This window comes from Argiope bruennichi, chromosome 1, assembly GCF_947563725.1.
Source record: "Argiope bruennichi chromosome 1, qqArgBrue1.1, whole genome shotgun sequence".
NCBI lineage: Eukaryota > Metazoa > Arthropoda > Arachnida > Araneae > Araneidae > Argiope > Argiope bruennichi.
The window spans coordinates 100,676,063-100,701,620 of record NC_079151.1 but is presented as its reverse complement, the minus strand read 5'-3'; the positions used below and the strand labels follow the sequence as shown (position 1 = coordinate 100,701,620).

The window sequence follows — 25,558 nt, the reverse complement described above, 5'->3', positions numbered from 1 at the left end:
TCAATTGTATTCTCTCGTAAAATATTTTTTTATAAGTTTCTGAACTATTTATCCGCCATTGGATAAATGCATTATCTGCCCTTTTTAATTACTTAATTTGATCTTTGTTGATGATTGTCATACTTTGAATCAAATAAATTTAAATCCTCATTTGCAATAATAAAATATTTCTTGAATAGTTATTGCATAAATATTTCCTGAATGATTATCACAAAAAAAAAAAAAAAAAAAAAAAAACTATGGACTTGTTGAAAAAAGAAAATGTAATTAATATTTTCTTATTGAAGTTCAATTGGTATTATTTTCAGCAAAATATCCAGAAATATCCAGTGAGTAATAAGAATCAATTTAATAACAAGTATTGAAATAAAACATCTAAACAATACATTTAAAAAATTTTTTTAATTTATTATTCTTGTGAAAAAACAACAACCATTGTCTTATTTCGTCTTAATTTAAATATATAAAACATTTTAAAATCATGAATTCAAGAAGGAAAAAATGCTATTTTGAAAAAATTGTCCAAAAAGTATATTTCCTAACTAGTTTGATACATTGTTAAAATGTTTCAGAATTTTTTTAATAATATTTCAAATTTTTTATTTTTATTTAATTACTTGATTAAAATTGAAGAAATTATTTTGATAATCATTCATGATAACCAAACAATACATTTTTCACGAATACATTTCAAGTAAATATTACAGAACAATTTAATAAAACAAGTTCTGGATTTTTTTTTAAAGCCATGAACTGTGAAATATAAGCACATAAATTTAAATTTTTAAAAAAAATTTCATTAATTAAATAATATTTTAATGTAAAGAAATTTTTAAAAATTAAGATTATACATTAATTCTGAAAGATTAATATTACTTTGCATTAATTGAAATTCTAGAATTTGTTATACCTGATGTAGAAATTACAAGAATTAAAATTATTACAAAATTCAAGCAAAATGCCTTAAAAGAAAACTAATAATTGTTTATAAACTAATTATATTAGTTTAAAAGTTTAAAAAAAAACTTGAAATAAGTTTTTGCTCTAAAATATTTCTTTATTCATTTTTGATATATCAAATGCCATTTAATTTTCTATAGCCCTCATACAGAAGAACTGCACAATTTACTCTGTTTTCCAACCTTAAATGTCGACAGCTGCTTTTTATTTTTGTCTCCCTTCATAACAGAGAGTCTTTACTTTTCATCTAACAAATTAATATAGGTAGAAACTAAGAAAAAATTATATGTTAGAAAGTAGTGCAACTATAGAATTATAGATAAAAGTTTTGCAATAATTAGTTGTGTTGTAACTATCAGTATAACTAACAAATTATTTTTAAATTATAACTAATTTTTAAGGGTTTTAATATGAAGTTTTTGTCAAATTTTCTGTAATATCTACTTACTAACATAAATCGATGAGCATTGTTGCGTATTTTTTAAAATTTTGCATTATAAAGAATATACAAAATGATAAATGAGATACAAAAATAAGTGTTAACAAAAGTGAAATGAGGTATTTTTAAATTACATAAGAAAGCCAGTTATAAATTTCATACTCTTGAATAAACAAATTATTAACAATAAATTTTATGCCCATGAATAAAAAGAAATAATAATAATTAATAAAACTTGGAAATTATATGAAAGAAATTAATATAATCATATATTTTGCTTTCCTAACCAATGCCTTTATTAGTATTTCAGCAAATGAAATAATTATAATTAATTATAAAAACTAATTAGTAATTAAAAATTACAAATTAACTGAATTATAATTTGAATTAAATTAAAAGTATAAAACTTTAACAAGTAATTATTAATTTTTCATTTGATTAAAGTTAGTTTATACTTAGCACTAATAATTTTTAAAATTTTGCTTAAATCATATATTTAAAGTAAGGAGAAAAAAATTTACCAGAATTAAGAACAAGAGAAAATATTTGCATGTGAAATATTTCTTAAATAATGAAACATATAAAGGAAACTGAATTTCTTTAAATAAAATTGTATTCAATAATTCTTGAATTTAAAAAAATTGCAATTATATCAATATAAAATCTGCATTGAATGAAATATCATGTTATATTTTTGCAATAGAAACATAAATATAAAAATAATGACAAAACAAATAATACAGTATTTATTTATCACAATAAATACTGTATATTAATTAGAAGATATGTAGGCATCTTTGTGAAAATAATGAAATAAATAAAATTCACAACAACAGTTCTAATAACATTCAAACTTCTTTTATTTCTGCGTCTTCATTAGATAGTTTAGAAATTGTTCCATTTCTACCATCCAATATGACAACATCACCTAAAAAAATTTTAGTCATTAAAAGAAAAGAAAGATGTTACATCCTAAGTATTAGTTAATATAATAAGTAGGCTAGAAATAAATGTGATATAAAATTAGATAAGTCTATTTTGATTAGGTAGGAGACAGCACAATTATATTTATTATACCCCAATTATTTCCAAATGATCTGCTTTCTGTTTAGTGCTTTTCCCTCTTCTCAACAAACAAGTTTGCCAAAATGAGGTCAGGGCCGGCCGACTGAAGGGGACCCAACCATGATTAAGAATTAAAATAGTGTTCTGAACAATAATAGCGTTTACACGTACTGACACACGTTTAAATGGAACAGTAGACAGATTTGGATATATATAAAGTTTACTTATACTATATTATAATCTATCGCAAGTATGCAAAATATTAATATAAGGTAAGTAGATTTACAGTCGCTTACCTCATCTACTAGGTACTAGCGTATAGTGGAACAGTGGATATAGTAATTTGATGATTCATTCTATAAACTGCTTAATACTGTTAGATATAACCCTGCCCATGCCAAGAAATTATCCCTCCGGGTGTCAAAAAAGAAAATTATCAGAAAAAAAAAGAAGAAAAGCTAAACTTCAAGAAGTCACAAGTAGATTGAAATAATTACTGAACGAAATAATTCTGATAAAGAAATTGCTTCGACTTCAGAAGAAACAATTCAACTTTCAACTGGGGAAGAAAGTTCTGCTCAAAATACACAGTCTAGCAATGAAAATGTTGAAATTTGTTGAAGAACCGTGTGTTTATACAAATATAAACGAATCAGAAAATAATAACAAAAATGACAATAACTAATATGATCAAGAGAATAAAATAAGAGAATGGATCATATAAGCGAAATAATAAATTCTAAAAATAGAATTGTGCATCATTTAGCACATATGTAAAAAGAACAAATTACTTCTGCATTAGGAAATGAAGTCCTTAACAAAATTAAACATATAAAAGCAGCCATGTACTATAGTATTCAAAGGGATTGTACTCCTGATATTTCTCATAAGGAACAAACTTCAGTCATTATTAGGTATAAAAATTTTGAAGAGAAAAGGTTAACTATAAACGAGTCATTTATAGAGTTTATTGAAGTAACTGATGTGACTGGAGAAGGACTAGGAAAAACTCTATTTGAAAGATTAAGTGAGATTGATTTAAATATTATGAATTGTAGAGGGCAAGCATTCAACAACGGTAGCAACATAAAAGGGAACTATAAAGGTGTACAGTCTAGAATATTTTCTCTAAATCCACATGCAATTTATGTGAATTGCCTATCATACTCCTTTAATTCATTAATTTATAATGCCGCTTCCAGCAGTATATATTGTTAAAAAAATTTGGGGATATTGCAATGCTTATATTGCTTATTTTCTGCACCTACAAAAAGATGGGAAATTTTACAAAAGCATTTAAAAATTACTCTTAAACCATTATGTGACATTCATTCGGAAGGCAAAATATATTCAGTTAAAGCAGCATATACACAGTTTGAACAAACTTGAAATGTCCTAGAAGAATTTATTGATGTAAGTAACAGTAATACAGCAATATCCGAAGCTAAAAGTTTATTGTATTTATTTTATGTATTTATTTATGTATTATTTATGTATTTATTTTATGTATTTATTTATGTATTATTTGTGTATTTATTTAGTTTATTATATTTATTTTATGTTTAATAGAATGGTTTGAAATATTGTCCAAAAGTAACACTATCAATAAACTATTTTAATCAAAAACAATTGTTCTTGACTCAACTTTCAATTTAGTCAATAAAATTAAAACTGAAATCTAAAATTTAACACATTTTTCGACGAAGCAAAAGTGCTAGCATGTAATTTGAACATTTCAGAACATTTTCCTGAAATTCGAATGATTCAGTCGAAAGGAATTCGAATAAATGAAAGAGATATAAATAATGCACAAGACATATATAATAAATATGTCTATATAATAATATAAATAATGCACATACATAATAAATAATATTTATAATGAGTTATTTCTAAATGTATTAACTATGTCAAAACTTTTCTTTACGTTGCCAGTTACTTTAGCAAGTGCCGAGTGCTTTTTCAGCAAATTAAAATTAATAAAGAATTATCTTTGGTCAAGATCTGTTCTTGAATCATGGCTGATTGAATGAAAATAATGAATTTTTATCTACCAATTCCAAATAATAATAATAATAATTTAAAATACTGATACTAACAGCTTTGTAAATCTACAAAAAGCATAAATATATATGAACACAGTTTTCTAAAATAAATTCAAACACGTAAACATACACATATGAAAAGATGCCAAACTGCAAATGTGTTGATGGAAATATATTGTACTTTATTTGCAATTCAAATTTCCTCTACAAATATATTGAGAATTATTGTGCATAAATCATTCAAAATATCTAATGAAGGAGAAATGCTCGACTGTCAATTATCTAAAACTGGCCTTAGAAAAATAAAAAAAAGTCCGAGAAGTTTCAAGATAATTTCTTTCTTATATTTATCTGCAAGATATGAATTCACTTTCATTTTCAGTAATCTACACCTTAAAGATTTTCAATACATTTTGTATACAGTCTTTTTGCAGGGATAAAAGCTACTATTTTCCTTTTGATCATAATGCTTCTAAAAATACAAACATATTTAATTGGATCTAATGTTTCACAGAATGTGTAAAAAAAGTTTGAGAAATTACTATAAATAAACTACTTTTGAAAAACCAATAAAACACAATCAGCAGATTAAATCCAAATGTTGTCTTTTTGTTTACATGAAAATAATTTCAAATTTTCAACTTTATAGGTTTGACATTTGTATATCAGAAAACAATTTCATCATGTGTGTGTGTGCATGAGTGTGTTCAATTACAATCTAAGCACATTTCGAAATATTAACTTCATCTCAAATCAGAACTTCATTATATCAAATAATTTCCATTTTCTGTGATTTAAATCGAAAAAATAAATTACTTTCTAACCTGATTTAAACGCAGACATTGCTTTTTGAACTCCGACCACACATGGAAGGCCATATTCTCTAGCAACAACAGCCCCTGAAATAAATTATGAAAAATTGAAATAGAAAGAATGTTAAAACAATAATTATAAAGAGTGAAATGACATTTAAAATAATAACCATGAGATATTAATCCTCCAAGGACAGTAACAACTCCTGAAAGTAAAGGGAAATAAGGACTCCATCCAATATCAGTTGAATGAGTAATGAGAATGTCTCCATTCTAAAAAAAAAAAAAAAATGAAAAGAAAAGACTTTATCATATTTTTTTTTTTTTTTTTGAGTGAGAAAAAGGGAGAGAGAGAAAGGTGGGTGCCATATAATTATAATGAACTAACCTTTATAGAAGAAGCTTCACTTAAAGTTGAAACTACTCTGGCAACACCTTTTACTTTTCCTTGACAAACAGGAATACCTAATATGAAAAAGAATTTGAAATTTTAAACTTTAAATAAAAAATTACTTTTATCTACTATTTTTATCGAATAAACTTAGCATATTCCAATTCATGCATAATATTCTCATTTTTCATGACATAGCTAGTAGCAGATTTTGACATTTCCCAAACTTAGATAGTAAACAATATGATGCTCCTCCTTTAATGATTGGTTTACTTTCATATTTCAATACATTATTAACGTGTTAATGATTTATTTTAAGTTAATAATTTATTTTAGTAATTTGGTGAAGATGTATATATATTTATTCATTGAGTTATTATGAAGCATTTATTTAATGCATTATATTTCAGTAAAGAATTTTCATTATAAATATTATAATATGTGATCATAATTAAGCAAATACAAACAAAACTGTACGAGACAAAGTACTAACATTCACTAACAATTTATAATTTATAGAATTTGTATTTTTCTTTTTTTACAAATTTATTTAATTGATAGCTAGACTAATAAAATACTTTCTTAAATCAACCTCTCTAAAGTACCCATCAGTCCAATAATTTTAGACAGCTGCCAAATCGAAAAATTCCAACTTATTATAATTGATGTCACAATTGATTAAATCCTTAATTTATTTTCAATTCCTTAATTTCTATTATTCAATGCTACATGATAGTTTCATAACTTATATTTTTAATTAATGATTTTTCATTTCTAATTTATAACAACTAATTTATAATTTCATTTAAATCAACAAAGCTGGAAAAATCTCAAAACAGAAAACATTTACAATGCTGAAACTTAATCTCTTAATATTATTAAAAAAGAATATGTTTTGATATGTATTACCTTTTAAAGTAAATGATGAAGAATACTGTGAGAGATCATCATCTCCTTCAATCTAAAATTTAAAACAAAAAGATCAACATATAATCTTTACTGAAATTATGAATTACAATATTTCAATAATTGTTTTAATTATTTCTGTCTCATTCTTTTATTTACAAATTTGAATTCATTTAAAATGAATATTAATGATTTAAATTTATTAATATAAAGAAATGAATAAGTCATAAGAATTTTCAAAGCAAGTAAATTTACATAATCAGAAAAAAAAAGTATTCATAAAAAAATCTAAAATAAACCATTGTCTAAAACTGAAAATGACTTAATAAAGTTATTGGCAAAAATTATATAATTATAAACGAACAAATAAAATATTTTAAATAATAAAACGAATAACATAATTTATATATAAATACTCACAGGTTTAGGTGTACCATAAATAATTTCTGGAAACTGCAATTTATCAAGTTTAGGTTGCAAACGTCTCCTACGGATGGCTCTAAATAATAAACATAGGGATTAAAAGAATTGCAATGTACTAAAATATGGAAGACAAAATTATTTCCCATTTGTAATTAAAAAATGATTGTGGATATTTGATACTGAGTATTTCAACTTCTGATTGACTTCTTTAAAAAATATGGTTATTTTAAACTTTACATTTTTTTAAAATAAACTGATTTTATAATTTTTAATTTAAAATAACACATATTTAAATGATGTATGAAATAAATTTACAATTGGAAAGGAAAAAATAAAAACTGAAAATCAATGAAAATAAGCTTTTTAAAAGTTTAAAAGATAATTCAATACTTTTCAACTAATTTTAGAAGAATCCTCTAAACACAAGATTCAATAAAACAAATAAACACAATACCAGACTGATGCATGCTTTATCTTTCAAAAATTTTAGAAAGATAAAAACTTTCAAAATAAAATTAACAATTTTAAGTACATCTAATATAATAAGATTTCAAGTAATTCCAACATGCAAAAATCATTAACTTTTTTTTAAGAGTAAAGCATTTACAAACACTCTTAAATGTGTCTTGGAGGTTATAAAAACAATTAATGAAATAGTTAGGTTTCTTTCCCTTAATAGTGATTAAGAATTTTACATTAATCAATGTGAATTTGCATATTTTCAAATATTAAATATTGGAGTATATTAGTTAAAAATATGGTTTCTTTCTTATGATCAACAGTATGAAAATTAGTATTTTAGTAAATAATCACACAAAAAAAATTTAATAATATTCCTTTTGATATTTATTTCTTCTATTATTCTTAAAAGCATTAAGAATTAATTATTTTGTCAATTTTCAAATAAAAGAAACTTGTATTTTTCTTAAAAGGTGCTTTCCCCGTTTAAAAATTTAATAATATTCCTTTTAATATTTATCTCTTCTATTATTCTTTAAAGCATTAAGAATTGATTATTTTGTCAATTTTCAAATAAAAGAAACTTGTATTTATCTTAAAATGTACTTTTCCCCATTTTAAACAAAACGAATATGTAATGAAATGAAGAGTAACAGTGAAATTTATATCTATTTATTTTACAAGCTTGTTTTAAAAAAATTTATGCCACTAGAATTCTGTATAAGAAAAATTTTTCTTTTTATGTGGCATGTTTTATTTTTAATTCTATGATTATGGACATTAAATATATTTTAATTATGTGACTGTTGTTCTCATATTTACTTATTACTTTACATATGATTTTTTTGAAGAATTAAAAGTATACCCATATTAATAAAGAGGTGAATAAGGCAATTGATTACTATATAACTTCCACTAAACCTAAATGGAATACTTACTTGGAGACTAATCCTGGCCTTCTTGTCTCCATCATTTCTTTGATTTCTTCTAATGTGAGGAAATATATCAATTCTTTGTCTGGAAGCATTCCTTCTTCCACCATTAATTTTCCCATCTGTTCACAAGTCTGACGAAACCAATCCACTGTTTTAATTACTAAAGACTAAATAAAAACATAACAAATTTTAAAAACAACAAGCAGAAATAAAGAATTAAACACATTTAAATTGAACAATTTAAAAAAAACCAATATAGCGTAAAAGAGATTTATTTTATAAATTTATTGACAGAAGTAATTTTTTGATCCATTTTAAATTACATTTTGAATTGCCCTAAACTTCATAAAATGATCTTTCACTATTTAATAACATTTTTTCACAGCTATTTATAATAATTAACTAATAAATAAATAGAATATAAATCGCATTTTAAAATAAAATTTCTACTATATAAAAAATGCAATACTATCAATCTAAAACCACTTAAATTTACAAACCCGTTAAGTTCAATAATAACAAATTTTATGTTTTTATTTCAGTCCAAAAATTAAAGTTAAATACATGCACAATAACTGGCAAAAAATTTTATTTCCTTTTTTTTCCCCCTCACATAAATAAAAAAGTGAGCTGGATGTCTGATTAGAAACAAATTTTAGCTTCTATGACTTGGATAATAGCACAGTGTGGATTAAGTAACAGAATTATCTTTCAATCACAAAACCTATAAGGCAAAAATGACTTTCCATTCAGCAAAGTGGGTTAAATGAGCTATAGTTGTTGCCTTTGGCTATGAAATTGATGTTTTTTCACTCATAATGCTCAATCAAAGCTGTTTGCCTTTAACAATTTTACCCAACTATTCTTTTTTTATTATTATTTTTAGTTATCTGAAATCAATATTCAATCTTGATACTGTAGAAAGTGAAAATTCTAATTTTTAATTTATTAAACTGAAAAACTTACAAGCTCAGCATTTATTCAATGTCCAACAAAGGTTTCTATACAGTAATTTATCCAGAAAGTAACTTTGAACATTGCTTACAGATAACTACAATAACTGCTACATATATTCCAAGACAACTTTCACCAAAAATGTGAAAACTTTGTAGAATATTGCCATGTTATTTATTTTTATGCTACTATGCTATAAATTATGTATTTTTAATCAGTTGATCAACCAAAAAAATAAATAAATGATATTTTATATTTTAGTGAATTAATCAAACAAATGTAAATCGACACCAATTATTCTGAAATTCAAATGTATTTTTTAAAATTAAAACATATTGAATAAAGTTTTCATTAAAATATATATATAATATCACAGTTTGGTAAGCATTATTTGACAACTTTGTTAATGAATGAATGATTGGAAATTGCATTTTAAAAAGCAGCTTGAAATTTGATATTATAATTGTGATCAAACTGACAAAGAAATTTAACTTTTCAATTGTATCACAAAAAGAAAAGGTTTATAATTATAAATGAAATATGCCAAATTTCAAAACTGAATTTCAATATTCCATGACCAAAGATAATAATTACAATTAGAATTTCATGTCATAAAATTTATATACTGTTTACTTACTATCCTTTTGACTTTTTTTTTTACTTTAAAAAATCTAAACATAGTTTTAAAGAAGGAAAAGTCAGAAAATACCAGTATTAAAAGCAAAATTGCAAAAATTAGATGTTAAAATCATAAGCAGCAAGTAAAGTGTTGCCAATATTTTATTCATTTATAAGTAAAATATCATTCCTTAAAAGGGTATTTAATTACATTATCTAAAGACTATAAAAATTATTTCCTATTAATTAAAAATCTGATTAATTTACAAGAGAAATCTAAGAAAATTTAATTTTAAAATACCTTAAATGTTTATTTGCAAAAAAAAAAAAAAAAATTGATACTTTTTAAATAAAATTTATTGTTTTGCATACTATCTGTGCCGATATCAATACCAGAAATGTAAAATTTTCTAATAATCCATTCTTTTCTTGAATTAGAAGTGAAGAAACTTTAATTCTTTAGCTATATTCACATAGGTACAATCGGTTACAGCTATATAGGTACAATAGGTTAATTATAAGACATGATTTTTATAAATTAGGTTAGATAAAGTTATGCCTTTCAGAATTGTAAAATTATGTACTTCATTATTTTGTTCTATATCCCAAATTCTTACTTTTTAAACACAGCCCAAAATAGAAAAACTGAAATCAGATACTAACTTTAGTTTGCTCTCTGTTTCTCACAGCACTCCGACTCCAAGGCAAAATTATGCTCAGCAATTTTCTAAAATAATTAATTAACTTGTCAAAAGTGGGAAAAGCATTCAAGAATTCATTCACTAAAATTAGTCGTTTATAAATTATTCGAAAAAAATATAAGAAATACCAATGTTTAAAGTTGAATGCAAATGAAAACTAAGAATGTCAAAATTTTTTTCATTAAAAAAGGAGGAGAAGGATTTAAAAAAATCTTGCTACTCACAAAAAAAAGTAATTGGCCGCTTTTCACAAAAAAAAAAATTACAATGATTAATTTTTTTAAAAAATCACTTTTAAATATTTAAAGAATTGTGTGCTATAAATTTTACATGTAACATATTCCCTATTATTTCATTAAATTCACATATGCCCAAAATTTTAAAAACATCCAGTATTTTTACGCTTTACATACATAAGTGCTTATAAATACAACAAGATATTAGATTTCAACTAAAAACAAATTATGAAGCAAAGCAGAGCACACATATTACATGCATGAAGTTTTCATAAATAAACAGTAAGTAAAGCACATAATTAATAAAAAATTCCATATTAAAACTGAAAGGAAACTTCTTGTTATTCCATATATCAACTTCAACCCTTTGCGACTCACTATCAGTACCACTGGACATTACATTTTCTTTGAATAAGTTCATGGTCCAGTATAAATGGACAGATTTTATTGATATAATATGGGTTTTTTCTAAATTTCTTTTAAATTTTATTCCACTCTACTACTGTACGTATAATCCTGGTTGAGTTTTCATGTTCATTTACTTGCACTCTAATAACATCAATAGACCACAGAGGATTAAAAGGCAATGTAACATGATGGTGAAAAACACAAGGGAAATTTCAAATACTGCACTATATTAAATTTACACTATTGTATATATAATGATATTTTTATAAATTAAAATCATAATAAATTTCCAAATTTTAACTTAAATTAGCCCATATTACTTTATTCTGAAATATTCTCTTATTACCTGATCTGAATTCCACTTTTTTATTGAACTATTTTTAACATGTGCACTAAAAAGTAGATGACTAGTGCATTTCCCACATTCAGAACAAAGGGATAAAATTCCCCACCTACGTATTTTTTTCAGATACCCAAGATTCCATTTCCTAAGTCTAAATGTGTCAATGAAATCCTATTGAAAAGTTATAGTGTTTATGATATTTTAATTTTTCTTCTAATTTAATTTTTTTACAAACAGTCTGTATTAATGTAAGCAGAATATGATATATCAGAAGCTTTCAAAAGAATTTATCCATCAAACTTTATTAATTGTTAAAAGTTTTCCCTTAAATAAAAAAAAATGGATATTGGCAATAGAAATATTATACATATGCTTTAATGGATATATAACATATGTTTTAAAGACAGCAAAAGAAATCTAGAATTTTTCTTTTGTTAAGTAATAAATAATGAAAACTATTATAAACAAAAGAGAAAAACAAATAAACAAAATGAATTTAATCAGCATGCATACTTTCGACTGCAAGGCAAAGGAGTCTTCAGTTTTGAAATTTCATCTTTAACTGAAAGTTCCTTTTTTGGTTGGAGATTCAATATGTCTGCTGATGCTACAAGATTCTTAATTTAAAAAAGACATTTTTTTAAAAATTTATGCATTGAAAAAAAAATACAAATTTATATTTATTAAACTTTATAATTGTTTATAAAAATCTAATATTTAAAAAACCCCTATGTTTATTAATGCTTTCAAAAGCAAGAAAAGCAAGCATTGTAAATACTATTACAATAAATATAATATATAATAGTGGAAAGAAAGGCTAACTCAGATGAATTTGAAATATAGACATTTAAAGTTTAAATATATAAATGCAACAAAAAACAAAAACTAAGATGATATTCTACAAAATGCTGATTATCATATTAACTTTTAAAAATTCTAAACACTTATACAATTGTACAATTGTTTAAGTTAAGTTATACACTTGTACAATTGTTTTTAAATAATGCTTATACAGAAAATAGAAGCTATTCTTATTCTTTACTCAAAGGTGTATATATAACACCAAACCAACCAAAGTTGTAGAACACACTAATACTTTTAAATAATAGATTTTAAATTACTACATCTTGAGAAGAAGAAGATTAATATTAAATTTTATACATAAATGAGTAGACATTATGCTATGTTGATTCATTAATCATATAATAACTGAAAAATACATACCTGTAATATTGGTATTAAACTTTCTGGTTCCATTCCCCAAGATTTGGAAAAAACATCAAACTATAATTAGATAGAAATCTTATGCTAAAATTTGTAAGTTTATGGACACACTAACATGATTGTAGAGTGATAAAATGAAGCAATCGAAATAAATAATCCAAAAACACAAATGCAATTACAAAAACCTTAAAACAAATAAATTACAATAATATTTGAGAATTTGACAGATATTATTAAACTTGAGAATACCTCCTTTATACATCTGTGGCCATGTTTTATGAGGAATTCTTTGAAAAGCTTGCCAGCAGGTCCTTTATCATTTGTAAGAGCATCATATGCCATCTGAAATATAATCAATGCAGTTTTTTTTAAACAATTTTTCCCAGCTTCTTAAAAACAACCAGTTATCTGTGAAAACTATCTGTAGTTCTCACAAATTTATTCTTATAACTATCTTGCTATTTAATAATTTTCAGTTTAATTTCAAAACATTTTTAAAATGTCTTGTACATATTTTTCTTTTCTTTTTTACAATTATTAGTGATACTTATAAGACACTCGAAGTGGAGAATGAGAAGAGTCAATAGTATGGAAAAAAATCTATTTCTATTAAAGATGAATTTTTATTAATATTTAATTATCCTTTTTTGAAGATAAAAAAATGTAATCAAAACAAAGTACATCAATTCATAAACAAACAGTAAGAATATCTGAATTAATTCCAATGTTTCATTGCAAAGTTAATTGCACAAATATCTACTCAAATTATTCAGTTAGAACAAAAATAAGATTCTAAATTTAATACAAATATTTTTAAGCTTGGGTTTTTTTTCCTTCAAAAAATATGTTAAAATAAGCTTTAAGGCTAATTCAAATTTTCTTAATTTTTTAAAAACCCTTTTAAATTTTCAATCAGCATGTTAAGCTCTTAAAATAATAATAATAATAATAAACAAAATTGATAGCATTGTTAGATTTTTTTTTAAAATGGAAAGTTGATTAATATAAAAATATTTAAATGACTTACTTGCTGCGTAAGGGATGAAAATGTTGTCCCATGGTATTTTGCAATTGTTTGTGCCAATTCCTGAAGAATATATAAGAAAATTGAATATATTCAATAGTATATATACTATTTGATAGTAAATTTAATAGATTAAAAAGCAATGTTTATGTTTACCTGTAAGCTTTCAGGCACGTCTGCACTTTCAATACCAGTGCAGGATGACAGAACATTGGCAAAATCACAGTAAAGTTCAGAGTCCCAGGCTAAAAAGTACAACATCAAAATAAATCTTTTTTAAAAAGAAAATAAAATATAAGAAACAAAATCTTAAATATTTCAAACAGAATTATATTTTTAAATTACTTTCGAACAAATTTTTTGAAGGGAAATCATATGCATGATGAAAATTCCTGGCAAAAGTGAAAAATTGAAGTGGCTTAGAATTTAGTCTTATAGCAGTGAATATTGAAACTGTAAGGGACAAAATTAATATTTTTTAATAATGAAATGAACAATAAAATGAAAACACATAAACAACAATTTACATTCTAAAGACAGTTAAGAACAATAAATAAATAAAATAGTGAGTTTTCATAATTAGAAGTTTTATAAAAAATAATTTTTAATCAGTAGATGGGATCATATTTAAGCAACATATATCATGTGCATATATGACTCCATGTATCACTTGGGTATACTTCATACATGTGTAAAATTGAAAAAATATTGTAGATATCTTGATATAAAACCTGATGGTGAGAGTTTTATTTTTCAATGTTATGAGCTTGTACTTTTAATAGAATAAAAAGTAAAATTATAAATAGGAAACTATTTAACTGGAAGTATTGGGCTCTTTCATACACTGTTTTCTAGATATATTACTGCTAATGCTTTTGACTAAAATTTTCATATCATTAAATAACCTGACAAAATAATGCTGGTGTTAAGATTTAGAAATCTCAATTAAAAACCAAAATAAAATACTATAATTTTTTTTTTTTTTTTTTGCATAAAACTTTATGCATCAAAAATGAATAAAAAGTACTCATTAAAAGAATTTATTGAATATATTCATTTTAAAATAATTTATTCCATAAATCTAAAGCATCATTTTATGAAAGTGATACTATTTTGAAGCATAATAACTAAAATGACAGGATTGACAGTAAAGTAATAGGTAAAGTGGAAATAAAATATGTCCATAAACATGTAAAAAATGGAAAAACGAATCTAAATCTAATGTTTAATATACAGCATGAGTGAATGATATAATGAATCACATAAATCTGATCATTCAAAATTTGAAATCATACATAAACAATCTTTTAGAAAGTTTTATAATTATTCGTCCATAAAGGTTTTAGATTATATAATGCATTTTCTGTTGAAATGCTAACTTGAATCCTTAATTGAGTTATTATCATTAAATAATAACTCCAAGGTAATGTTAACTGGTAAATAAGTTATTGATAAGCTTGATTATACATGGCAAATGCAAAATTTTGTTAACAAAATTAGGATTAAAGGAGCCATAAAACTCATCATAAAAGAAATTTCGAAAAACAGATGTTAATCAAAAATTCTATGTTTTAACTCCCTTTTCATAGAAATTCAATCATAATAGTTTAGTTGAATTGCATTGTAATAAATACTGACCTGCTAATAGTTTATATACCAAATAAAATTACTACTATTTTTCGAATGTAATCGCGTCTTTACCACATTGCACATACATAAATCAGTTAATTTTCATCTATAATATAAAACCATGTATAATATATCACAAGAACTCCAGCCAAGCAATGAAAAGTAACAATGGGGACTAGACAACTACCTATAGAAGGTAGGCTCAGAATGGACAGCAAGCAAGTTGGTTAGAATGATTATTCTGGCTGTCACATAAATAATATTGTAAAAAATACAATTTATTAAAATTATAAAATATTAGGTTAATATTAATACCTAATAAAATATAATTAGTTCAGGTTCCATTATGTTTACTTAGTTATTAGAATATTCTTAAACATTGAATATATGTTTAATTAATATTATGTACAAATTTCGCAGCCAGGTAGTTTAAAAATCAATAGATAAAAGAGTGCGCACTTTTACATGATTATTAAAATTAAAAAAAAAAGATTAACCTGAAGCAAATCATTAATATGTTTAAAATGTGATATTAAATAAAATTTTATAGCTCTTCACCGTACATAACAATATTAAAAGAATGCATTTAAAATTTTTATTTATCTATTTACTTATTTATTTTACTAAAATGCTAGAAATTGAGACATATAAAATAAAGTATATTATTTAAAAAATGTGATTTAGTTACCATCTTTTCCTTTAGCCAAAGCATGAATTACTATCAAATTGTAAAATGATGACAAATAAGTAGCCAGGCCATGCACACCTGAAACCTAATTAAAGATTTGCAATTAAAAAAGGACAAAAAAATATTATTTTAAACAATTGGGATATAAATAACAAGATATGCTCACATCATTATACTGCAGTATTTGAGACATCAATCCATTCCAGATATTAGTGAGGTTTGTAAATGTTTCTTTAGGAAGTCTGTATGTTTTTAATTTTTCTGCACATTTCTTTATCATTTTAGGTGTCTTGAATGAAATCTGAAATAAATAAATAAATTGAAGAGCAATATCTCATGTATGGCATTAACATTTTGTCTCATATCCATATATAAGTTATATACATATATAAGTTTACAGAAACCAGAAAAATAGATTTTCTAAATTAATTTAAACAGCATTTCATAAAACTATATATTTCCTTTGTATATCACTTCAATGGTGATAGTCTGACATGTTTTATAGTCCTCCAGAAGAAAAATAAAATTTTCTTTCTGCCACAATTAAAAGTAAACTTTTATATTTTATATTCTGACAAAGCTAATTAATATAGCTCATTTTCTATGATATAAGAAGGTCAAGAATTAAGATATAACTGAAATTACAAGAAGAAAGCTGGATTTTCCCTTGTAACATAAGATATTAATAGTATGGAATAGGCTAATTCTCATCAGTCTAACTATGAAAGATTAGTAATTTTGCTTAATTATTTTCATAGCAACAGAAATATATTTGTCTTTTCTTTTGAAGAGAAATATACTGTATAATGTTTCATATATTTTGAAAAATCACAGTGATACATAAAACTTTTTTTTAAAATGAGTTCTTTAAAATGCATTAAAGAATTTCTGGATTTTATTAATGGTTTTAAAAAATAGTAAATAGAAAAGCCATTATTTTTAGACTTTTGGCATTCATATTTTTTTAGCATACATTTCTCATCAAAATCATGTTACAACATAAAAATTAATTAAAGTAAAACAAATTCATTCTAAAAACATAAAACCAACTTCATCTTTATAGCAATTTCAAAAACTTAAAATTTTCAAGAACACAAGATACCTTAAAATGCCACTAGTAAACATGCTATCTCTACAAAAATTGTTAAAACAAGCATTTAAAAAATCATAGCCAGTCTTACCTTTGTTCTAAAACGGTACTGTTTAGGTATAGATCTTTTTTTCTGTATAAAATTATTAAAATACATTTGATGTAATGAAGCTTTAGAAATAAATAAAACTGCATTTTCATGCTTTTAAGTAGTCCCCTGCTTTTATATAAATACTAAATAATATATTATTATAAATTAAATCTTCTGTAAATATTGCCGCATTGAAGAAAGACAGTCGAATCTCCATGGCCGAATGGTCATGGCACTGGTCTCATGATCAAGAGACCTGGGTTCGAATCTTGTTCTGGACTTTTCTTACTGTCTCCAGAAGAGTATTCTGGAACTTTCTCTGCTAGTATAAAAGCAGAAGATTTGTCAGTTACTGTGTTCTGAGTTCAGTTAATAATTTGGTTTAGCTCTACCTCTTGTGCGTGTCATTAAGTTCTATACTATAGTTCTACGTGACATTCTTTGGTGGAGGCGCCGGGTAAAGATTCCAGTCAGCGTGGAAACGAATTTACGACGAAGCGCCTTAAAGGCCTTGAACCAGAATTTGGACTTTATTTCCCACCACCCAGAAAGACAAGGAAAATGCCTGCAGAACTGGAAACTAAACCTGTCATCCTGACATCTGCACAGCTACAATACAGAAATCCCTCCGTATTTAAAGGAGACGTGGGACAAGACCCAAGCAAACGGCTGAAGGAATATTCTCCAGAGTATCAAAATTCAACAGATGGGATGACATGATTTGTCTAGCCAATGTGTTCTTTTTCCTGGATGGCACAGAAAAGCAATGGGTCGAAAATAATGAAGAGAAATTGATTTCCTGGGATAGTTTCAAATCAATGCTAAAAGAGGCATTTGGAGAAACACAGTACTATGTAAAGAAGGCAGAAGAGGAGCTAAAGAGTATAGCCCAAAAATCTGGCGAAAGCACGCAGTCGTACATCCAAAGCGTGTTAGGGTTATGCCATCAAGTCAAACCAGATATGTCAGAAGAAGAGAAAGTGTCTCATCTTATGAAAGGAGTCGCCGAAGATGTTTACCAGCCATTACTGACAAAAGAAATAACCACTACAGAGGACTTTATTAAATGGTGAAGAAAGATCGAAGAGATGCAGTAAAAGAGAATCCAGAGTAGGAAATTTGAAAGGCTTCCAAATGTCGTACCAATGGCTGCAATTGACGAAAAACTGGATCTGGCATCACTAATACGTCAAATAGTGCGAGAGGAGGTTAAGCGCCTCATATCTCCAGCAGTTGATCCCGAACTCCAAGACCAAGGCATTGAAGCCATTGTTCGTGAGGAAGTAAAAAAATGCTTTGGCTCCTTTGTCACAGACAGCACCAGAGTGGACAAAGGTCAAACCAAGACGCCGACCTTCCTATGCTGACGTTGCCAGACGACCTACGCCCGTAGCACAGCAACCACAGAGGAAGACAGATGTCTGGCGCACTCCTGATAGAAGACCCGTCTGTTTCCATTGTGGCTGCTCTGGCCATGTAGTTCGATACTGCCGAGATCGCAAAGCTATTTTTGAGGCATATCGGCCTAATAAGAGAGATTTCGGACGTCAGACGTCGAATGAGGTACGCTATGCTGACGAGTACAGCCGATCAGCAGTCCGAAGTTTGTCGCCCAGCCCATCACGAGGACGATCGTCGACACGCCGCTACAGATCTCCGTCGCCATATAGAAGATCGAGTCAATCTCCTAGTCGGAGAAACGAGGAAAACTAAGCGGTGCGACCTTCCTTGGGGGTGAGGCCGCTAGTGACAAAAATCCTCCGATTGCCGCAAAAATGTCTGGGAAGAATATTGAAGTAATCGTCGACAATGAGCCAGTACCTGCCCTTGTGGACTCTGAAACCTCATTTTCTGTTATCTTGGACAAGTATCGTCGCCTACTGAAGAAAGTTATGTTTCCATCAACTAAACGCTTCGGAAAATGTACGCTTCGTCTCGAAATCAATGGCAGACCTCAGGCTTTTGAATTTATTGTTTTGCCGCAATGCAGTCACGATATCATCCTTGGTTGGGACTTTTTGGGCGCTTCTCAAGCTGTTATAGATTGTGGCCGTTCGGAGCTCTTGTTTCAAGACGTCCTTCGAGAATCCCAAACTCCAGACTCCAGCCGTTTATTCACGATAGAAGACTATATAGTACCTGCTCGTTCTATCAGAAAAATTACTGTCTTAGCCGTAAGAACCTTCCAGCTATCGACGTAATAGAAGAGGGAAATAGGATGCTCCTCTTGAACAAGGAAGTTGCTATTCCTTCTACTGTAGTTACGCTCCTTAATGGAAAAGCCGAACTATGGGTTGCCAACGGACAAGGAGAACCTCAGATCATCCCTAAAGGCATGTGCATCGTGTATGCCGAACCTTTACACGAAGACTGCGTAAATACCATAGATGAGGGATCGCCTTATTCCACGACCACTTCAAAGGCAAAGTTAGGTGTCATCGATTATACCACGATGATAGCTCCAGATTTGAGGATCGACCAAAAAGAAAGAATGTTTCATCTACTCCAGAGGTTTTCAGAAATTTTCGATCAAGAAAGGACGTTCAAGAACGGAAACCAACTCAGTTAAACATCGAATAAACACAGGCGACCACTTACCTATCAGTCAGAGAGCTTACAGAGTGTCTCCATCCGAACGCCGCATTATCAGTGAGGAGGTAACCAAAATGTTAGAGAAAAACATCATTCAACCATCAGAAAGTCCATAGTCATCTCCAGTCGTCTTGGTCAGGAAAAAAGATGGAAGCTGGCGTTTTTGTGTTGATTATCGCCGACTCACCAAAATTACCAAGAAAGACTTGTATCCATTGCCACGTATTGACGACACCTTGGATTGCCTGAAGGGGTCAAAATATTTTTCATCTATGGATCTCTACTCCGGTTACTGGCAAATAGAAGTCGATGAAGCAGATCGTGAGAAAACGGCTTTTATTACACCTGAGGGATTATACGAGTTTAAAGTGATGCCATTTGGCTTATGCAATGCTCCTGCAACTTTTGAAAGGATGATGGATAATCTTCTGCGACATTTAAAATGGACAATGTGCCTTTGCTATTTAGATGACATTGTGGTGTTCTCAGAAACATTCGACGAACATCTTCAGAGGTTGAATACCGTCCTCCAGTGTATACAGAACGCCGGCCTTATCCTTAATCCAAAAAATGGCGCTTTGGAGCACAAGAGATAAAGATCTTGGAACACCTAGTATCCAGTGATGGCGTATGACCGGACCCAGAAAAAATAAAGGCCGTGAGTGACTTTCAAGTGCCAGGAATATCCATGACATCAGAAGCTTTCTGGGACTTTGCTCTTACTATCGCCGATTTATCAAGGACTTTTGCCATAAAGCCGAACCTCTACAGTTGTTACTGAAGGGGGACACAAAATTCTGTTGGGGACCTGAACAAGTGGAAGCTTTTAATACCTTGAAGAAAGATCTTATCTTCGATCCTGTCTTAGGCCTTTATGATGAAACTGCACCAACGGAACTTCACGCCAACGCGAGTGGATACGGAATCGGCGCAGTATTAGTAATAGATTATGCCTCGCGCACTCTGACGAAGGCTGAGAAAAACTATTCCACAACTGAAAGAGAATGTCTTACTGCCATATGGGCTATAAGTAAGTTTCGGCCATATCTCTTTGGAAAGGCTTTCAAGATCGTCATTGACCATCATTCCCTGTGTTGGCTGACAGGATTGAAGGATCCCTCTGGAAGACTCGCTAGATGGGCGCTGCGACTCCAAGAATACGACGTATCAATGGTGTACAAAAGTGGAAGGAAACACAAAGATGCTGATAGTCTGTCCAGAAACCCATTAAAAGTCGATGCTTCATGGTATGGGGATTCCATAGGTGCCACTTTATTCACTAATCTCTCAGAAGAACAGATGAAAGATCCGGTATTGGCCAAAATAATAAGAGACCAACAAAGTACCAAAACAAGTAGGCTGGGAAACTTTGAATTAGTCGAAAGAGTCCTCTACAAGAAGAATTTCGATCCGTCCGGAAGGAAATTCCTACCAGTGATCCCGAAGCATTTACGGCTCAGTATTCTAGAATCTCTCCATGACGACCCTACTGCTGGACATGTAGGATTCGCCAGGACGTATGACAGAATAAGAAAGCGATTTCATTTGCCAGGTTTGTACAAAAATGTTCAAAGATATGTGATGCACTGCCGCGAATGTCAAAGGAGAAAAACTATTCCTCAGAAGCCACCAGGTCGTCTCGTGCCTATTCCACCAGCTGCTGCTCCTTTCCATCGCATCGGAATCGACCTTCTAGGACGATTTCCAAAATCTGACGACGGCAACAAATGGATTGTAGTATGCACCGATTGTTTGACACGGTACGCAGTCACCAGAGCTTTACCGACGGCGGAAGCTACACAAATAGCCAAATTCCTACTAGAGGACATAATCCTGAAACATGGAGCTCCACAAGTTATCATTACAGACCGTGGTCAAGTATTCCAGTCTAAGCTGGTCTCCGATATTAATAGACTGTGCAGTACCACTCATCGAATGACTACAGCCTAACATCCGCAAACAAATGGCCTCACAGAGCGGTTCAACAAAACGCTGGCAGATATGCTTTCTATGCATGTTGATGTCGAACAGAAGAACTGGGACTAGATATTGCCATTCGTCACATTCGCCTACAACACTGCCAAGCAAGACACGACAGGTTTTAAGCCCTTCTACCTACTACATGGGTGAGAAGCTGAAACGCCGTTGGATACGATGTTTCCTCTCTGCCCCAACGAGTTCAGCCAAGAAGACGATTGTGTTAGTCATCTGATCAATAAGGCAGAAGAATCGAGGCAATTAGCTCGTGCACGAACTCTCGAGGCTCAGCAGAAAGAACGCCGGCATTATGACTCCAAACATCGGATAGTGGAATACGAACCAGGGGATTTAGTGTGGATTTTTATTCCAGTTCGTAAAAAAGGGCTTTCCGAGAAGCTCCTCAAGAGGTACTTCAACCCTTATCAAGTTTTGAGCGGTTGTCCGACGTCACTTATGAAGAGCAGATTTCGATCCTAATTCTAGAAGGCGGAAACCGAAGGAAGTTGCCCACGTTTTACGCATGAAGCCATACCATGACCCAAAAGAACAAGACGACCAACATTCTTATAAAATTATGGAGGTTCCGGAAAGAGACATTTCTCAAGAGACTACTCACCGTGAAGACACGACACCTTATACTGGCCCTGGACTCGATCGAGAACTAGAGCCACACAATGAAATGTCATAACATCGAACGCTGTTCTAAGGAGAGAGCAATGCCACATTGAAGAAAGACCATGGTCGAATGGTCATGGCACTGGTCTCATGATCAAGAGACCTGGATTCAAATCCCGCTAGTATATGTAATGTAATTCTTTATGTAAATTATTAATAGTATATGTAAATACTTAAATGTTTGATTTTATGTTTTCCTTTATTTCATGTTCCAGAAGATACTGGACATTTCTTTAGTTTACCAGACAAGTGTTCTGGACTTTTCTTACTGTCTCCAGAAGAGTATTCTGGAACTTTCTGGAAGTATAAAAGCAGAAGATTTGTCAGTTACTGTGTTCTGAGTTCAGTTAATAAATTGGTTTAGCTCTACCTCTTGTGTGTGTCATTGAGTTCTATACTATAGTTCAACGTGACAATATTTTAGCCAAAAAAAGAATTTGCATAATTCCTTTTGATATTGTCTTAATTACTAGAATGTGTATATTATATTTATTAAACATGCTAATAAATATAACATCAAAAAATACATAAATATCTACTGAAAATTACTTACCAAAAACAAAAAAGCAAACACAAAAAATTGTCTTGATCTTGACACATAGCCATATCTTTTAACTGCAGCTTTGTGCATTTCTTCAGTTCCGACAATACGGCCAAATAAAGCAACCTCAAATGCTTTTTGGAAATTAGTGATCTTCTTTTCATTGGCGCGATAAAATGTCTATAAAGAAATTATTTTAATTTGTTTGCATAAAAAGTGTTCAGATTTGCATTGCATGGATGACAGCTCAATGCCATTTTTTGTTAATTAAAAAATGTTATATTTGTTCAAATAATGTTATGTAATATATTAAATAATAAAAATATCATAACTTAAATAACCACTCTAGCTTCTTCTAATAGTCAGACAAAAAACTATTTAAGCTTAAACTTTAGACTTTTATTGATATTTAACTGAAAAGAATAATAAATGATTATTATTAAAGTACATTTTACAGTAACCAATGAGCATGAAGTTATAATATAACCAGCGGAAGTGGTCTCCCCAAACTTTCTTGCATATTCTCCAATAAAGGTGTTTCCCCAGATAACACCTTGCATGGCAATTGCATTCAATACTTATAAAATATTATCCTTTGGGGAGAATTTAACATTTTTATTAAATCTATCCTGTCACCCTTGGTGAATTTTTTGGTGATTAATCGCTGGCATGCAGTTAAAAATATCTGAAAATTTAATTTATGTTTTAGATACATTTTTCCTAATCAATTGAAACAACAAAACAAAAAATTATAGAAAACTACATTTGTAGTTACAAAATTACATAGGAAATTTAAACATCTTTTAGTCATTTTTGCATTCATCGTTGCATTTTTGAGTTATCACATTTTCATATTTCTGAAAGTACAGATCAACCGATGGTCAATTAAATTTTGGATTTGGTACAAAACTTGATATGTGTCTACACTATAGATGTTAAATCTGTGTACCGAATTTTATCCACCTAGCTCTCTCCATTTGGTAGTTATTGAGTTAGATTATATTCAAACCTCTGAGCAGATTTCTTCTGAATAGAATATGCTCAAAATTCAATAAAATTCTACACATTTGATGCAAAGATTGTAAATCAAATTTCATCTGTCTAGCTCAAAGCAACTTTAACTATCTTTATCACAGACAGACTTTTCCGAAAAATGAGTTTTTCGAAATCATGGAGGTATAAAATGTAGAGATTCATCAAATCCTACATTCAGATTTTTTTAACGATAATTATACTTTCTCTTCTTCGTAAATGAGAAGAAAAAGTTAATACCATATAGTTAAAATCCCTTATTTTCCTTTTAATAGTTAAAATATTTTAAATTAGAAAATAAATACTTAATATTTATTTTCATTAAAATATAATTAATACTTTAAATTAGAATAACTTTTAATACTCTGAAATAGAACTAAGATAACCTATTATATGATCTATTTTCATGCAAAACTAGGGAATTGAATAAACATTTATAAACTTAAAGAAGATAATGTGTTCAATAATATTTATGATTTATTTGTATTTATTTCCTTTTAAATATTTCAAAATGCTTATAATAAAATTTATCTATTTTATATTTCTCTTTCATTTTCCCTCTAAAGACGCATTTAATTCTTGATAGCAAAAGAATTCACTTAAGTTATGTAAATTAATCTGATACAAATTAGCAATTTTAGCAGATTTATAAATATGTTTTTAATGCAAAAAAAAAAGTATGACTTACATCAAGCATGCTTAGTGTCACTTGCCGGTGAGTTACAGGAAGGACATGAAAATAGTAGGGGCAAAATTTACTGCTAGGAAGCTTCTCTCTCATAAGTTGGCTCCTCTAAAATAGAAATCCACCATCAATAATTCTCCCTTTAAAAATCATTGAAAATAAATTGAAAAAATAATTATTTATTAAATTCAATAATGAATAAATATACAGAGCTGTATTACTGCAAGATCCTTCATGGCTGATTCAAAACAGATTTTGAAAGGCTAATATGGTACAAACTATCTATATGGTGTGTAAGACTTATAGTAAAATCTTCTTATACTTAAAAATCAAAATTTAAAGTGCAATAGCAGATTCATCAAAACCAACATAAGCCACTGATATGGTACTGTTAATAAGTGGTTAGATTTCAAAGTATCAATTAACATTTTGTTTAAGAAAATACTGACATATTCTAAGCAATATTCATAATTTTAGAGAGAAAAATTAAATCTTCTGCAATACAATAATTATGATTATAGTAATAATAGAAACTTCCTCACATTAACAATTAATAAAATAATTAAATGGAATGGTAATATTCTTTTCAGCAATTGTAATATTTGTTATTAA

At 28.3% G+C, this 25,558-nt stretch overlaps 1 protein-coding gene across 2 annotated transcripts in view; it reads right to left on the bottom strand.

The window, feature by feature from the left end:
* Positions 1-2,122: 2,122 nt before the first annotated feature.
* LOC129966735 (putative phosphoenolpyruvate synthase) overlaps positions 2,123-25,558 on the bottom strand; it is a 58,887-nt gene continuing 35,451 nt past the window's right edge. For both annotated transcript variants that reach the window (XM_056081282.1, XM_056081292.1), the window contains 17 exons: positions 24,950-25,054; positions 23,242-23,409; positions 16,427-16,561; positions 16,261-16,345; positions 14,100-14,188; positions 13,947-14,006; positions 13,169-13,261; positions 12,920-12,979; positions 12,209-12,312; positions 10,671-10,734; positions 8,439-8,602; positions 7,039-7,117; positions 6,622-6,673; positions 5,710-5,786; positions 5,492-5,594; positions 5,334-5,408; positions 2,123-2,327 (listed from right to left, as the gene is read on the bottom strand). In XM_056081282.1, coding sequence (XP_055937257.1) covers positions 2,248-2,327; positions 5,334-5,408; positions 5,492-5,594; positions 5,710-5,786; positions 6,622-6,673; positions 7,039-7,117; positions 8,439-8,602; positions 10,671-10,734; positions 12,209-12,312; positions 12,920-12,979; positions 13,169-13,261; positions 13,947-14,006; positions 14,100-14,188; positions 16,261-16,345; positions 16,427-16,561; positions 23,242-23,409; positions 24,950-25,054 — 1,593 coding nt within the window. In that variant the 3' untranslated portion in view covers positions 2,123-2,247. The remainder of the gene's footprint in view (positions 2,328-5,333; positions 5,409-5,491; positions 5,595-5,709; positions 5,787-6,621; positions 6,674-7,038; positions 7,118-8,438; positions 8,603-10,670; positions 10,735-12,208; positions 12,313-12,919; positions 12,980-13,168; positions 13,262-13,946; positions 14,007-14,099; positions 14,189-16,260; positions 16,346-16,426; positions 16,562-23,241; positions 23,410-24,949; positions 25,055-25,558) is intronic.